The sequence below is a fragment of the Ursus americanus genome, chromosome 22 (assembly GCF_024610735.1).
Source record: "Ursus americanus isolate L20-20 chromosome 22, mUrsAme1.1.p, whole genome shotgun sequence".
Taxonomy (NCBI): domain Eukaryota; kingdom Metazoa; phylum Chordata; class Mammalia; order Carnivora; family Ursidae; genus Ursus; species Ursus americanus.
Window position 1 is genome coordinate 50746367 of NC_142148.1, and position 16653 is coordinate 50763019.

At 55.7% G+C, this 16653-nt stretch overlaps 1 protein-coding gene across 1 annotated transcript in view; it reads right to left on the bottom strand.

Moving 5' to 3' along the window:
* Positions 1–16653, bottom strand: part of LOC148108136 (dual oxidase 1-like) — a 47310-nt gene that overhangs the window by 12043 nt on the left and 18614 nt on the right. The window contains 26 exon segments of the mRNA XM_087853889.1: positions 178–247; positions 2176–2351; positions 2594–2684; positions 2956–3181; positions 5256–5441; positions 6067–6191; positions 6194–6265; positions 7000–7113; positions 7797–7934; positions 8540–8658; positions 8869–9044; positions 10411–10583; positions 10837–10939; positions 11966–12002; positions 12242–12266; positions 12269–12337; positions 12474–12534; positions 12964–13136; positions 13262–13333; positions 13336–13456; positions 13594–13700; positions 13703–13780; positions 15052–15216; positions 15406–15438; positions 15441–15488; positions 15830–15840. Of these exon segments, the coding sequence (XP_087710015.1) occupies positions 178–247; positions 2176–2351; positions 2594–2684; positions 2956–3181; positions 5256–5441; positions 6067–6191; positions 6194–6265; positions 7000–7113; positions 7797–7934; positions 8540–8658; positions 8869–9044; positions 10411–10583; positions 10837–10939; positions 11966–12002; positions 12242–12266; positions 12269–12337; positions 12474–12534; positions 12964–13136; positions 13262–13333; positions 13336–13456; positions 13594–13700; positions 13703–13780; positions 15052–15216; positions 15406–15438; positions 15441–15488; positions 15830–15840 (2769 nt within the window).

The following is a 16653-nucleotide window of genomic DNA, read 5'->3' on the forward strand; positions in this document are numbered from 1 at the left end:
GCTCTCTGCTCTTGCTGGTACAGGGCTGTGTCTGCCTACAGCAAGGAGCCCTTTTTTCTAATTTGCATAAAGACACTACATAGGCTGGTAGGGCCCTGATCCCAGGCATTCTGGGGAGAGAAAAGGCAACCCCCCCAACCCCAGCCCTCCCTCCAACATTCCCAGATCAGGGCTCACCAGATCTTTTCCCGGCTGATGTAGGAGGCTCGCCGGCACAGGTCCTTGAGGACTTCAGGCACCTCTACCCCTGTAACACAGAGCTGATCTCGGGAACAGCTCAGGGCCCAGAGCCCAGGAAGACCTGGCACTCACCCCATGTCCATACTGTAGAGGGTCCTCGGCCAGTACCCTTGCCTTTGGGTGCCCCAGCCCCAGCCTGCTCCCCCAGTGGGAGCTAGACCCAGCCATGAGGGGGCAGGGAGAAGGCCTGAATTTGTTGGCCAGTGTCCCTGGATGTGTGTCCACCTTCAGCCCACTCCTGGGACTGGTATCAGGCTTGTGGGGTAGAGTTCAGAAACTGTGCCACCTGCCTGCTGAGACCATTCTGCCACAAAAACCCTGCTAAACCCTCCAGCTTAAAGCCTCCTGGGAATTAAATGTAGTTCTGGGTGGCGCATTTATGGGATCACCATGAAATTCTTCCCACCTTCCTGTGTTTAAAAATGTTCATAATAGTATGTTGGGGGGAAGTACTCTCCCTTGAGCCACCCGTTCCTCTCTGTCTGGCCCGAGCGTTGCAGGGGAGGGCGGGACTGAGCTGCAAAGCCATGTTCTCACAGGAAGCCCGGGAATGTCCAGGTCACTTCCGAGTGCTAAACTAATCTTGACGACTACCCTGGTCTCCAGCCCAGGGGGCACAAGTGATTAAGGTGAATTTCATGCAATCAGAATGTTTACAACAAAGTATGGATATTTATCCGTCAGATTTCAACCAGCAGCAAATGCGGCAACATGGTAACAAAAGGCAGGTGAACGGGGAGATCTAGGTGACCGGGGAAAGGGCTGCTTCCTGCGCTATTGTTGTTTCTTTTCTGTAGGAACATTCGAAATGTCTCATAGTAAAATCTGAACGAAACAACAAGGCACAACAACAATTAAAAGCAAAACAAAACAGGACTCAAAGCTACCCTTCCGCATAATCCTCACTCCCCCAGCCTGGTCCTCCACCCCAGGGGCTGAGTGGTCCCAGGACTCTGGCCTGGGCTCACCTCCGGACACCTGCCCCTGCTCAGCCCTCGGGCCCAGGTGCCTACTGCCCTGGCTGCCTGGGAAAAGTGAGAGGCTGAAGAACCAGGAGTGCTGGTCTGCACTCCAGTAGTTCTCCTCCAGCCCTGGGACATGGAAGCCCTCACCAGAGCCGCAGTGGTGTCCTGCCCAACTCGCCCCTCTCCCACATCTGGGCTGCTCAGCTCCCCCAAGTTCTCGTCATCCTGGGAGGGGCTGGGTTTGGTCTCCACATGCCCCAGCGAGAAACTGTGAAGGCACCGTAACAGCTCAGAGTAGACCACAGAGAGTCCTGCTACCTGCCCCCTCCCCACCTGGCTCTAGCCTCCGCCCACCGAGACACAGGTGGGACAGGAAGTAGGGGGAAGGACAAGAGAAGTGGGTCTCCGTGCACTCAAGCAACATCAACCAAGCGCTCAGCCAAGGGATATAAAGGCAAACAAGACCAGAGCCCCCCCTGCCAGCAGACACCCTAGCTCAGGTGAATATGGCCTGGAGAGGGCTGTAACAAGGAGACACTGTCCCCCCACCCCACCCCCGTCCTGGGCACCTGGCACAGGGATCTTCGACAGAGAGCTGGAAGAAGCAGAGTTCTGTCTGCTGTCCCCCACCCCATCCTGACCCTGCCCACCCACCCTGGGAGCAAAGCTGCATTAGGACTTTGTGGGCCCTAGGCACTGTCACCTTCCTAAACCACTTCCGCCCTTAAAAAAAAAAAAGTATATACGTGTCTTTATAAAAGATAAATATTTTTTATAATCACGTTGGTACATAGAAGGATATAATCCAGGCTGGATATATTATCACCTATTTATTATTATTATACTCATCCTTCTGACTTTAAAAGGAATTAAAGCATTTCTGTGGGCTCCTAAAAGGAGGTGGGCCCGATGCACTGTGCCTGCTATGTCTAATGGCTACGTCAGTCGGCCCCAAGGCCAGGCCCCCCACCTTTGACGCAGAGCTGTGTGAATCGCAGCTCGCTGTCATGGTCCCGCAGTGTGAAGTGGAAGTCCTCCCACGTCAGCTCCTCCCTATCCTGGAAGCCGGACTCCCGGAACGTGGACTCCACCACCTCCGTCAGCTGCGCCTTGGACAGGCAGTTGTTGGAGATCTCCGTGAAGGACCTGGGGTTGGGGGAGGGAAACCCTCGGGCCCTGAAAAGAAGCTTGAGGCCTGGACAGGAGGGCCTACTGGCCATCCCACCAGGCCTTCGGAGCCCACAAGGAAGGGCCCCCTCCTAGTTAAAATAGTCTTCGGCTATATGGCCCCTGCTCTTTACCCTCCTGCTCCCACCTTCATGCCCCCACTTCTTTCCCCCAGCAGGCCCTGTCCTGGCCCACTCTTCCGGCCATCCCACGGGACCAACCTCAGCATCCTGATGAACTCGTCCTTGGAAATGAGACCATTCCCATCAAAGCCATACATGCGGAACATAAGGCGAGACTTCTCAGGAGAGCCTGGGAGGAGGAGGACCCGGTGAGAGCCCCAACCTACCTGCCTAAACCCCAGGCTGACCAGAAGGGGCCTCACATGAGTCTGACCCACTGCTGATCACAACAAGGGGTCACTCTGCTTCCTGATCTCTACCTGGGTGCTCCCAGATGTCTGCCGTGGCTGGAGACCAGGCCCCGGCACTTCCCCTTCTCCAACAGGTCAGCTACCCTCCAGCCTCAGTCTCTAGCCCCTTCCATCTTCTCCTACCTGGACGATCACTTCCTTTTCCCCTACCTTTCATGAAGACCACCAGGATGTCCAGAAACTCCCAGAAGGACAGGTAGACCTTGCCATCTTTGTCCGCCAGGGAGAACATGGACTCCACAAACATGGCCTGGGGCTTGAGGCCCAGGAACTCGGCAAACTCAGCTCTGCTCAGCTCGCAAGTCAGGGCCTCCCGTACCTTCTGCGATGAGTCCAGGGGCAGGGTCCCTGCGTCCGCCTGGTCGATGTCCAGCACCTGCACCCGGGCAGCAACAGAGGGAGGGAGAGAGAAGGAGACAGGGTTTCCTTGATTTGAAGTCCAGCTGAGGCTTGTAGGAGCCACCTTTTCCAGGTGTCTGCCCAGCACCCTGTCTCCTGAGCACCTGCCCGTGCCCTGCAGGTGGTCCCTGGGGCCTTTTGTTCTACAGAGCCCCAGTCCTCTGTGTTAGCTGATTGCACCAGGGATGCACACTTGACCCAAGCAGATGATCTGGAATTGGGACTAAGAGGTCCCACGTCTGTCTTGACCTGAGCACAACAAAACTCAGAAGTCGTGGCCTGCCACGCTCTTCCAAGTGCTCAGAGACCCAGACAGAGGGAAGTAAACACACGGAGAAAACGAGGCAGGCTAAGAGAGAGAAGTGGCTTTGTTTGCTGGCAACTTTCCCTTTCCTAGCCCCTTCCAGGCCAGGTCACAGTCCTCCCTTCGGAATTGCTGAGACATCAGCACAGCCTCAGAGTCAACTGACCTTTTATCAGTGCGAGCTTGCTCTTAGACCCAAAGGAGTTTTGACTGAGAAAAAGCCTCAGCTGAGCTGAGAAAAAGTGGGGCTGGGAAAGGGGAATTCTCATGGTGGGCTATCTTTAGCCCACCCAGGGGCTGCCCCAGCATCAGAACAGGGGGTGAGGGAAGCAGACAGGCCTCAGGCACAGCACCTGTTCTGCCTGCCTGTCAACCAGGGCCCCAGTCCAAGCCTGGCTGCGGTTTCACAATGCAAACCTCGTTGCTCCAAACGGCGAGCTTTAGTGGAAAGAGCCTGGGGCTGGAGGCAGAAGATCGGGCTCCTGTCCCAGCTCTGCCTCCCCCTCGCTGTGTGACCTCAGGCGAGTCGCACCAGTTGTCTGTCATTCATTTTTCTTACGTGCCCTACTTATCTCACAGGGCTATTGTGAGAATCAACAAGAGACCCTGTATGGAAAATGTCTTGAAACCTGGAAGCACTGTGCAGACGGAGAGGGCTGCAGCTACCCCTAAGACATGGTAGCACCCCCTTGCGCCCCCAGCACAAGGGTCCCCATAGCCACGTAGAGGTGCCCCGGCCCTGCCTCGGCCCTGGCAATGAGTCTCCCCACCTGGGGAGGAGGTCCCTCCATTCCAGTGCATACTCAAGTTCAACTGGCTTGGGGAGTAGATGACAAAAGCCATGTGCCCGGCACGTCGTAAATGACCATTAAATGGTCACTTCCCTCATGAATCCTCTCCCCAGTCAGCCAACCCTGTTTCTTCTCCTCAAACATTAATTTTTTTGCCCTTCTACTAGACACCTCTGTGCAGTCCCTCCTGCTCCTTTCCTCTGAGCCAACAATTTTTCACCTCTTTTAAAGTCTCCGTCAAATCTGACCCGAACCACGACCATCCACCGGCCTGAAGACGCAGCACCTTTTCTGAACTCCTACATTGCTTAGCTCCTGGCTGTCTTACACTCATCATTCTGTGCTGGTTTCCTTCCTTTCTGTGTCTGTGCCTTCTTCCCAGAGGGGTGACAAACTCCTTGAGCGGGGCCTGGGCTGGAGGGATCTTATCTCTACCAAGCTTCTCCTCTCCACCCTTCTGGACCCAGGCTGCTCTATTTCTGTGCCAGACATGCATGCAAGTCCTTGCATTTCTCTTCCTGGCTTGTTTCCCCACATCTCCTCGGTAGTTCTTGGAAGTCTGCAAGGTGGGCTCATGTCCCAAGGAGGCCTCTGGCAGCGGCACTGCACCAAGGGGGGGGGGCACCAAGGGCTCTCGCTGGCCCCATACTGACCCTGAGTTTCTGCGGCCTTTTGGCTAGGATGAGTTAAGTGAGGGCAGAGAGGCCGGACAGCCCTGAAGAGAGAGCTGAGCGACACATACAGATAAGCTCCTGACGCGGCCTCCCTGGAGTGGCTCAGGTAGGTGTCAGAGCATCTCCTTACAGAGAGGCCAGGGGATTGGGCCAAAAATGCAGTAGACCTGATTATTAGTGTCAGGGCTCCTGACTGTCCCTGGAGTCACCCCATGGCTGTGTGCAGCTAAGGGCACCGCCATAGGCAGACATGCAGGGACAGACCTGAGCCTACCTACACACCTGGGAGAAAAGGTGCCTGAAAAAGGTCTCCAAGAGGTGGCTCCTCTGCTCTCGGGCCACGGCTGCCCTCATCAGCTCCTGCTCCCGCGGCTCCCACTCCTGGAACCTCAGCCCGCTCTCCTTCAGGGCCCCCCGAAGGTGTTCCACCAGCACCTGCCGCTCTTCCTCCAGGTTAAACAGCAGCACCTACGGAGTGGCGACAGGGAGGGCAACCACTTGTCGAGGACTCCTGGGGCCAGGAGCTTTGCGTGAGTTTTGTCAGGGGCCACTGGAAAGAACGCCCTCGTAAAAGGGATTTACTGTTATGTCCTGGGCTCGGTGGAGTTCCGGGCTCATTTATAGGCACAGAAACTGCATTCAGAGACACACGTCTAAAGCCATTCCTCCCTCTCTGTTCACATGGGAGAAAAGAGTCAGGAAGGCAGGGAGGACAGACGACGGAGGGGCCCGGAAGCCAGACAGTCAGAGCTGAAAATCAGCCTCTGATTCAGTTCCCCTCCACACTCTCGAACAATTCGCTAGATCCTAAAATCAGGGGGCAGAGAAGAGGGCCTGGCTTCTTCCAAGGACTCCCAGCTAGGGCCCACTGGGGCATCCCTAGAAAGGGGCGGGGAAGACTGCGCAGGAAGAAGGCCCTGTGCAGATCACGTCACCCCACAGGCCCAGAACGGGATGAGTGTGTTCACGTTCCTCTCTCAGTTACCACAGCCAGGGACTAGAAGCCACAAACCCTGCCTGATTCAGCGCTCCTTCCCCTCCACCTGGCTGCCTCCCTGGCTGCGGACCAGGAACGGGACCCGCTGGGCCACACCAGGTCCTACTCCTTGGGGATCCTGAGCAGCAGGGCGCGGCGTCTGCGGTTGCCGGACAGGATGACGCTGACCTGCTGTGGGGGCCGCAGCTGGAGGGCGCGGAGCACAGAGAGCCTGCCGTCACCACGCACGTCTGCCCGGGCTGCAGGTGCACGAGCACAGGCCGAGAGGGCTCCTTGTGGCCCTGCCATTCCAATGCTGGAGAGACAGGGCTGGTCAGCCGGGGCCAGGATGCAGGAGGCCGGCTTAGAGCTGGAGTTAGGTCAAGGCCTCCGTAGCTCCTGGCCCCTTCTTGGGTACTGAGGGTCGTCCCTTCCCCAACAGCCCTGCTGTGCCTTTAGCCCACATGAAGAATAACTACCATTTCCTGAGTGCTTACTGTGTGCCCAATACTGTACCAAGTACTTGGCGGGAACTAGTTAATTTAATCTTCATAAACCTTCATGAGGTAAGTGCTATTATTATTCCTGTTTCACAGATAAGAAAAAATAGGTTTAGAGGGATTAAAAAATCTGCCTAAGGCCCAAAAGCCCAAGTGGTGGAATCAAGATTCCAATCCTCCTTCAGTGTGACTCTGAACTTTCATTAACTCCTTCTCTGTTGCCTGAAATTCCAGTGTAAGATGCCACAAAGCATCCGTTGCTGGGGATTCTAGAGAGTTACAGTAAGCCTGTGAAACGTAGTCAGGGCCCTGTGACTCCTCCCCGTGAGTCTATCACATGCCCTGTATGTGGGACCACGGGGAGACCTACGGAGGGTGGAGAACTCCAGGTCCAACTTCCACCTGATGCCTCCATGGCTCTTTCCACCTGCCCTGACCTGCTTGGAGGCCTAGAAAAGGGGGGCCTTTTCCTTAGGCTGCTGAGGTGGGGGTGGTCTGCAGCCCTGAGTCATGTCCTCCCCCGCACCATCCTGGCCAGCTCCAGGCCTACCTTCCATGCCCCCCACGAGCTTCTCAGACGTGACACTCTGGCGGTCCTGGCCCTGGAGCCTCTTGAAATTTCTCCTTCGGAGCTGGGCAACAATCCAGCCACTCAGCAGGCTCACTGAGAGGGCAGAGGCAGGAGGATGGCCAGAGGAAGGTGGGGGTCTGGTGAGATCAGTGACCCCTTTCCGTGGCAGAACTCCCTCCTTTGCCCACCTCCTAGGTCGGCTCATTCAATTGGCTCAAATTTTGAAGCTCCCTGGTGGGGGCTGGGGTGGGGGTCGGGTGGGGGTGGGGAGGGAGCTTAGGGTATCGTCTAAGATGCCAGCACCGCCTCTGCTGCTTCCACCACTCGGGTCCCTTCCCAGCCAGAGACTAAGACCAGAGTGCTTGTGCCAGAGACCGGACCAGCTCTGCCATGCAGCTGGTGGGCTCACACACAGCCATGCCAGAGGCGAAGTCTCAAGCCTTTGCCCAGCTAGTTCTCAACTGGTTCTCAAGCAGGGTTTGCCTTGGACAGTTTCCCAGGCCCAGGCTCCTTCAAATAACTGTGAAATCGATTCCTTGTGGCTCTTGACCAACCTGGGCCCTGGAGGGACCCCAGGAGAACAGGAAGGCAAATGTCCTTGCAGCTGATTTATCTGCAGGTCAGACACTGCTCATGTCCCCTCCTGCTTTGATGTGTTCCATCATGTGCCCAAAGAAACAGTACTCTACATGGTCAGCTGTCATAGATGAAACCACCCCACTGCCACCCCTTAGATTACGCATTTCACCCAACACCACCCTGCGCATCACTTTTACCAAGGGGGAAGCAGCAGAGAGTCCCGATGGTGACCCAAGAGCCAAATCCACTGCCTTCGAAATAGTCCTGCATGATGGAGGGAGCACAGGCTGGCAGGCCCTTGGTGCTGAGCTGTCTGGGCTGCGGGCAGGGGTCTCCTGGGGAAGTAGAGGAAGCTAGAGTCCTGGGGGGTGCTGGGCCAGAATCACTGAAGAGGTTAGGGTGGCAGAAAGGGTAGGGTGGGGGGCCTCTGGGTAGCAGATGGGTGAGAGCTGCTTACCCCTGTCATTATACCAAGAATGTGGTGTTTGCCTAGTGGGGTAACAAGTGGGGTCAGAAACGAACCTCACCTCTCTCTCCCTCAGATGCACATATGTACACGCACACACACACACACACACACACACACACACACACACCCCTTCCCTCGTCACTGCTGTGGAATGAGGATATCCTCACTGCACTGGGCCTTCCCGATATCCCACCCACCCCAGGCTCAGCCCAGCCGATGGGAGCCTTCCTCCCTAGGTCTCTCTGAGTCTTAGTCTTGACCCCACTTGGGTACCTCCTGGGGTTGTGCGGAAGGGGACCTACACAGCCACATGCGGCCACCGTGGTGCCCGGAACCAAAGTTCCCAAGGGCAGAACCATGGCTCACTGACTCTTTGGAGTCTACTGCCGAGCCGCCCCTGAACCAGGCCCATGGCTGAGGCGGGATGAGACACCCGACTCCAGGCCCCTCCAAACACCCCTGGCCACTCACCCGTATGCCAGAAGAAGACACTGGGCTGCAGGGCACTGGGGTTCAAGTTGGTGACAGCCACTAGGACATCCCATAGGGAAGTGTTTCTGATCTCTGCGATTTCTTCCTCAGAGAACAGCCTGCAGGAGGGAGAGGCGGGGAGCTGCTGCATTGGGAGAGAGATGCCTGTTCTGGCCCGAGGACCCAGATGAGGAAAGAGACCCAGAGGGGCTGAGGAAGTGGGGAGGCCAGCTGGGACTCAAGGGCCCGTGGGGCTGCTGACATTACACGCAGAGGGCCTGGGGCCCAGGCCAAGGTAAGTCTGAGGAAGGGACCCAGGCAGGCCTTACCCATTCCTGGTGTTCTCAAACCAGTAGCGGTCGCCGTCCCACAGCCTCATAAACTGGTTGAGGACAATAGCGCTAAAGAGGGGCCCGGGGTCCCCATGGCTCTCCAGGAGCCCCCCAGGGAGCAGCTCCAGCCGGGACAGGTCCCGGTTGTACAGGGCAGCTGTGGACTCCAGCACCTGGGGCCAAGAAGGGACAGAGTGAGTGCAAGGACCCGGCACCCGCCCTGGGGCAAGGGTAGTTCGCAGGGATCAGCCCCAGGGAGGATAATAATAAATGACAGTGACGATCCCTCACTTATTATGCCCCTGGCACCGCTCTGAGTGCTTTACACAAGTTAACTCATTTATGGGAACTCGCTCACAGATTCAGCTGCCTCTTGTAGAAAGTTGGAATAAAACAGGCAGCCAGTTCCCTATGTGGCTTGTTCTCAAAAAGATATGAAAGTTGAGGGTCAAAATCACGACAAAAATTGGAAAGGTAGAATGATGTGTAGAAAAGGTTTCTGTTCTTTTTTTTTTTTTTAAATATTTTATTTATTCATTTGACAGAGAGAGAGACAGCCAGCGAGAGAGGGAACACAAGCAGGGGGAGTGGGAGAGGAAGAAGCAGGCTCCCAGCGGAGGAGCCCGATGTGGGGCTCGATCCCAGAACTCTGGGATCACGCCCTGAGCCAAAGGCAGACACTCAACGACTGAGCCACCCAGGCGCCCCGAAAAGGTTTCTATTCTTGAGAGCTAAAAAAGTTTGTATAAATCAAATCCCTGCATAGACATTGCCTTTTGGAGACAGACTTCAACCTTCTATGAGCAGCATTTTCTACCTGACCTTGACTTTAGTTCTTTTCTCTGCAATGTAAACAAACATTTGCTCAGCTTAAATTCCAGCGAGGCCCAGGGGAGCTAAAGATTTGCTACTTTTGGTTCGCCTGGTGATTCCTACCTTTATATTGACTGTATAAAGTTTATACGCCCCACGTGCATATTGCTTCTTCATCGGCCTTTCACTTCTCCACTTTCCAACAATCTTCTAAACAGTAAGGACGAAAGCAGTAAAACAAGCGTGCAATCGTAGAAACGCCACTATGCCAAGATGGTAAGGCCACCAAAACTGCTCTGTTGGCTGGCAGGCAATGCCACGTGGCCCAGGCGACAGCTCAGGGAGTAACAGTTGACTCCCCAAAGGCAGCCCGAGTGTCAGTGTATAAAAAAGTACAGCTTGTTCCTGGGTTGAGGACCTTCCACACCTGCTCAGATGGCTGTTGGGAAGAGTAAACGAGATAATGCTTATTAAGTGCCTGGCGTGCAAGACATGCTCAGCAAACATTTGCTGGATCTGCAGAGTCACAAGGTCTACTGCCAAATCCTGCTGGTCTGGTAACTTCCATCCTCGTAGATGATATTGGGAAGAACCACGTGGGCGAGTCCCATCCCTCTCACCAGGGACTTGTCTCTAGTGTTTGTGCCTCACTGCCTTCCTTCCATGTCTTGGGCCAATGTGCCTTGGCCCTCCCACCCCGCCCTCTGCGTCCCAACCCCTCCTTACGGTGTGGTTGCTCTGGGAGAGTGCAGGGTTGATGTCCTGCCATCTGGTAATGGGAGGCAGACCCAGTGCTTCCCTGGCCTTGGTATAAGAGGGCAGGCCCAGATCCCAGCCCCTCTGCACGCAGCCAGCCGGGTGGTCTGTACGGGAAAACTTCAGGGGTCCTGGCCAGAAATCTGGGGATGAAATAGCAGAGAATCTGAGGGAGCACCGGGCCACCACAGCTCCACTAGCCCAGGACCCAGTCCCCAACCAGCCCCAGGGGGGCCAGAATCACACAGAGGGAACCATGGTCAACAGGTGTCTGAGCAGTGAGAGAGTGCAGGCTCCCAGCCCCGGTCACTCCTCCTGGCCTGACACTGGAGCTCCAGCAGAATCCCCACCCAGGGGACAGCAGTGCCCAGCCTGCAGGGACAGCCTCAGCGTCACCTAGCACATCCTCCACCACGACATGGTCCTCTCGCTCAGCGATCTGGGAGGCCATGCCCAGCAGCAGCGCGTCCACATCTTCAGCTCTTCGTAGATTTGGATGCTTTGGGAATGGGGAGAGAAGACGGGGTTGGAGGTTGAGCAGACAGGCTCTCCCCACACCACAGTCCATGCCCTGGAACCACCCAGTGCTGATGTTCCCTCTGAAACCAGCAGGCCATTCCTCCTCCATAGGTTGATTCCCCACTCGGGGTGAATGATGTCCCCATCCGAAGCTCATGCTGCTGAGAGCAGGTCTCCAGAACACACAAGGGATCTAAAACTTTACTTCTATTTTAGGAGACTTGACAGCATGATTGACAAAGGCACTAGAACATCTAGGTCTGGGTCCTTGCTCTGTTAGTGAACAGCTGTGTGACCATGGGCAACTCACAGGACCTCTCTGAAGAGAGATGTGTATATATATATATATATACACACACACACATATATATACACACACACATATATATACATATACACACACACATATATATATAACATATATATGTAAGTTAAAACATTTTTAAAGGATTTTTCATTGTTCTTTCGAAATTACTTATCTGTGGATAAGTCCATTGCTATGATTTCTTGGCTATTATTAGGCATATCCAAAAATTGTTTCAGAGTAAGAAAATCTAACCTATGAATTGTTTTTTCGTAAATATTTTATTTATTTATTTGACAGAGAGAGTGTGAGTATGAGCAGGGGGACGGGGCAGAGGGAGAGGGACAGGGAGAAGCAGACTCCCTGCTAAGCAGAGAGCCTGATGCGGGCTCAATCCTAGAACCTTGGGATCATGACCTGAGCCCAAGGCAGCTGCTTACCTGCCTGAGCCACCCAGGCGCCCCTAACCTATGAATTGTTTTTAAATTATAATGCAATTGTAAAAAATAAACTGACATGTTTTGTTCCATATACATTTAATTAAAATTTTTTTTTTACTTTAAAATTCCCTTTTCATTATTTTGGAGTCAAAATGTTTCTTCAGCTCTCCCACTTCTTTTATTATAATTCCCCGCAAGACCCGGCTCCTCTGCTTACAGCTAAAAATGCCCTCAGTGCAGTGTCAAGACCTAAGGTTCAGACCAGCGGGCTTCGTGACTCATCCTCAGCCTCGATTAGCCTGTGTTTAATTGGGGAGTTAATATATACACCAGCTGTGGGAAAGTGGACATAAAGTGCTTAAAAATCACAATGATGTCTTTTTTAACAATTGTTCTTCCCCCTCCAAATTCACTGTTCCCTGGGGAAATTAGCACACTTCAGACTGATAATCCTTTCCTGAGGGCTCCTGAGGACAGATTTTTCTCAAATGACATCCCCACTCCTGCCAATACACAAACCTTTGCACTTTGCCCTCACCTCATGTAGCCGCCAGGAGGCACCTGGTAGAGAAGAATTGCTCAGAAGCGGCCAGGAACTCTGGGGAGATGCTGGGGTCCAGGAAAGGGCTGTGTCCTGGGGGAAGGGGAGAAGAGGGAGGATAGTAACACTTAGCCCTTAAACCACCCAGCCTCCCCCCCCCCCGACACCCCTTCTCCCTGCCCCAAAAAACTCCTGCTAGCTCTCCCATTCTCCTTCCCCATCCCCTCACCTGCATACTTGGGGGGTGTTTTCTGCAGGAAGCTGGGCAGCCACTCATACAGAACGATGTTCTGAGGGTCAAGAGAGGGCAAAAGGGAGGCAAGGGCTGGAGCAGCCACGCTGGGAGGGGTCTGAGCCCAAGGAAGGCTTAGGTGGGAGATGAGGGCCAGGCAGGGGCAGTCACGAGGGGGGCAACTGCAACAGGACAGGTGCGGAGGCCTGTGCCCCACTAGGAACATGGGATGGGAGTGGGCTAATGACTAATAACCACAGCCCAGTCTCGTGTATAATAGCCCTTCGCCTGCTCCTCATCTTCGGGGTCCATTCCTAGCCGCTAGCTCCAGTTCTGGGGAGCAGTGTCCTCCTGGAAAAGGGCGTTTCCGGGGGCTGCTTGTGCGACGATGGAGGGCTCTGCGGGGCAGCGGAGTCTCCCGCGCAGCAGCCTGGGGGAGGGGGGAGGAAGGAGGGGAGGGAGGACGGAGAGAGGCCGAGTGACGGACCTGGTAGGTGGCGGTGACCCTCTCGCGCGCCTGCTGGAACAGCTCCTCGTCCCCCCATTGCGGGTGCTCGCGGGCCAGCCGCTGCGCGCACAGGTTGTGGTAGCGGCCCCACAGCAGGCCCGGCGCCTGCAGGAAGGGGTCGCGGTTCCCTCGCTCCGCCGCGAAGGCTGGACGCGACGCGGGGCCGCAGGGGAGGAGCTGGGCGGCGGCGCGACCGCGGGCAGCGCAACTTTGCCGTCCGCAGCCCGCCCCGCGCCCCGGCCGCCGCAGCCCGCCCCGCGCCGCCGCCCCGCCGTTCAGCCCCCGGGGCCGCGCTGTTCGGTGGCGGGGTCGGCCGCCGTCCCCACGAGCGGGGGGCTTTGTGCGTCGCGGGGAAGGCGGGGTCGGGCCCCGACGCCAGCTGTCCGCGGGAGAAGCTCCGCAGCGCGTCGCTGCACGAGGGCGAGGAGCCATAGATGGCGCTGCCGTCCAGCCGGCCCGTCACCTCGTTGGTCTGCGGGGGCACCAGGAGGGTGAGCCGGGGTGAGCCCGGGGTCGGGTAGCGGAGGCGGGTGTCGGTGGGCGAGGGGGTGGGAGTCTCTCCCCGCCCGGCCCGGCCCAGAACCCGGGACCCCGCCCGTCTCGTCTCACCAGGTCCCGGGGATTACTGGGGCTCTGTGCGGTCTCGGGGTCCCAGCGGCTCCTCTGGAAGGGGAGGACCACGTTCCCGCGCCGGTCAGGGTCGAACACCGGGTCCCGGGCGGGATGTGGATGTTGAGAAACTCGGCTGGGCAGCCCGGGGTCTCCACGCTCACCAGGTCCGAGAGCACGTGGTAGCCTGTCCACAACGGGGGAGGGCGTGCAAGGACCAGGTAAGGACCACTCTCCCTTCAGCATCAGGTATCTAGACTCCCCCACTCCCTTTGAAGCTTCAAAAGATGACTCAGCCACTTTTGGCAAGTCCAAGTCTTGACCTCCTCCACCTTTCCCAGTGCTTTGTTACACCCTGGTCCAAACTGCTTTCGTTGCCGGTTTGGTCCTCTCCTTGGTAACTGGGAGGTGCCGGGTCAGTGTGCCTGGGCAGTCAGGCTGGGAACACCTGCTCCAACATGCAGCTGGGAGCAGCCTGCCCAGAGAAACTGCCAGTCTCACTGCAACACCGGACACTGGGAATCAAATGTAGGCACCTTGGGTGGCCAGCAGGAGCCCAACATTCCTGTTGGGAGCCAACAACCCACAGTCACTAGCGTCAGACCACCCACCCTAGCACCCCCATTTTGACACCCCGGCCTCCAGCCCTCTTGTCAAAATCAGAACCCTGGCCTGAGACTGTCCCAGGAGTCACAGGGACCATGAGTGAAAACAGGGTCCACCAAGAGCCCCTGCCAGATTATTGTCAGGCTCCAGCCTCTACCTGTAGTCCCATCGGCAGCTCAGTGTGGGGCAAATTTATGCCTCCCCCACTCAGACTTTCTCCCTCTACTTTTCCTTCTCCAGAAAAAGAAATACAAGACATAGCTTTCTTGACTTAAGAAAAATCCTTTTAGGCCCCAGACATCTTGTGATTTATGACTACTCGCTCAAAGCACATTCTTGAGTTATCTTTGCAGGATTTAAACTTCTTTGAATATTCAGATATCAGATCAATTAAAGGCAGACAATGATGCCAACCCTTGCTGGCCCTTGTGACTTCCATCAATTAAGACCTGGACTCTGTCATTCTATGATGACTTTAGCCTAAATTCTAGGCTGAATTCTCCATTGCACAAGTGCCTTCGTGAATCCATACAGACCCTTAGCTTAAAACTTCCCCAGTTTTGTTATTCGGGAACAGACTGCTTTGGGAAATATCCTCCATGTTTTCCCTTACTTGTTCCAAGTAAAACTCTCTAATCTTGGCTTTCTTGTGTCTTTTGGCTAAATACCCACCAAGAGGCAAATCCAGTTTTGGGTAAGAATACCCCATCCCATTGCCTGCCCCTTCATCTCTCACCCACATCTCTAAGACCCACCATCACTTCTCTCCCTCACTTCCTGACTCCCCCCTCAGACATAGAGGTGTCCAGCTGACCCTACTGGCCTCCCTCCCCCAGAGGTTGAGGCCCTCACCAAAGAAGACTCCCAGCACTGTTCGCTTTCGCAGGGAGGCCTGCCCTGCAGGGCCCCTCATGGCAGTGTTGCTAAGGTCTCTGGGGTTGGGCAGCTGGGGTTCTCCCAAGGGCTGGTACACACCATCTGCATAGCTGGCTGGAACCAGGCGCTGGAGCCGAGAGCCTGGGGTAGGAGGGGTAGGAACAAAGATAAATCCTCAGTGGGGCTCCCTTACCTCCCCTCTCCCAGGCTTCCATCCATACCACAGATCCTAAAACCTTAAGAATGCATGAGCCTCCGCTGGTACCTGCCAGCCCTTGCCCCTTCGGGTAACCCTGCCCCTAGGCCTGTTTCCACTTGGCCCTCACCTACCTTTGCTGCCCCATCTGTGCTCCATGAGGTTTTGTGCCACCCATCAAATCGCTGCACCTCCCGGGAAATGGGGTTCTGAGTTCCTGTGTGAGAACAGAGGGAAGGGGCAGCTGGGCAAGTACAGGCATGAGAGGACAGGCAAGCCTGCAGGATATGCGTCTTGGTAGCCTGGCAAGGGGAGCAGCAGAAGGTGGAAACCCAGCACAGTGTGGAAGGTAGGCGGCAGGGGGAGAGAACCAAGGACAAAGTGATATCCAAACTCGAGCTCATTCTTCTAGCTGCTCAGTGGGGGAAACATGGCAGGGAGCCCTGAAGCAGTGGAGACAGGGGCAGTGTGTGCTGACAAATAACCTCAGAGAACAAGACAAAGCTGGAGAACAGTGGCGATGTGGAAGGGCATGCAGGAGCCTTCTAGTGCCCTCACCCCTCAGCTCCCTAGGGACAAGGCAGGACAGAAACCAGTCCCAGCCCTAAGATATACGGAGCAAGAGCCAGCCACTGCCCCAAAGCCAACCACTCTTCCACTCAGGAAAGGAGAGGTCATTCTGTGACCACTCCCTGGGTACGGGCAGTGTGGAGAGGGGCTTGGCCCTCTCCTGCTGAGCAGAGCCGCCCCCCCACCCAGGGCAAGTGTGTGGGCCCTGGGGCTGTGGCTCTGCCGCCTGTTGCTATTCTGGTCTCTTTTCCAGTTTCTGGGGGTGGGATCAGGGACTTCCTGGTCAAGGGAGAACCTTGCCTCCTCCTCCTTTGAGGAATCATGTTCCTCATGTAATTCCTCTTATTGACCCTATTATACTTTCTAAAAACTAGGATCTGGGAGGGGGCACTCAGTTGTTGAGGGAAGAACTCAGGCAGTGAGGGAAGAGGGAAAGGTTCAGAATCAGAGATGGAATGGAGGTCCTTCTGGTCAGCAGATCAGGTGACCAGTCAGATTCCATCTTCCAACTTACTCAAAAGTGCCGTGTGCCACGTGCTATTTCAGATCCTTAGCCTGAGGCAGGTTAACCCCTAAAGGCAGAGCCTGAGGGAAGGATTTGAGCCATGTGGCTAACTGGGAGGTGGCCCAGGACGAGCTGGAGGAAGTGGGGAAGTAAGGCAGGGACATCAATATGGGACTTGTCACGGAGTGAGTTACTGCTGAGGGAAACTGGGGCTCACTCCTGTTGGTGGCCTCTCGAAGACTATATGGGCACACCTCAGAATTGCCTATTGAGCAGGGAGGAAGCCAGGGAATCTATCCACCAACTG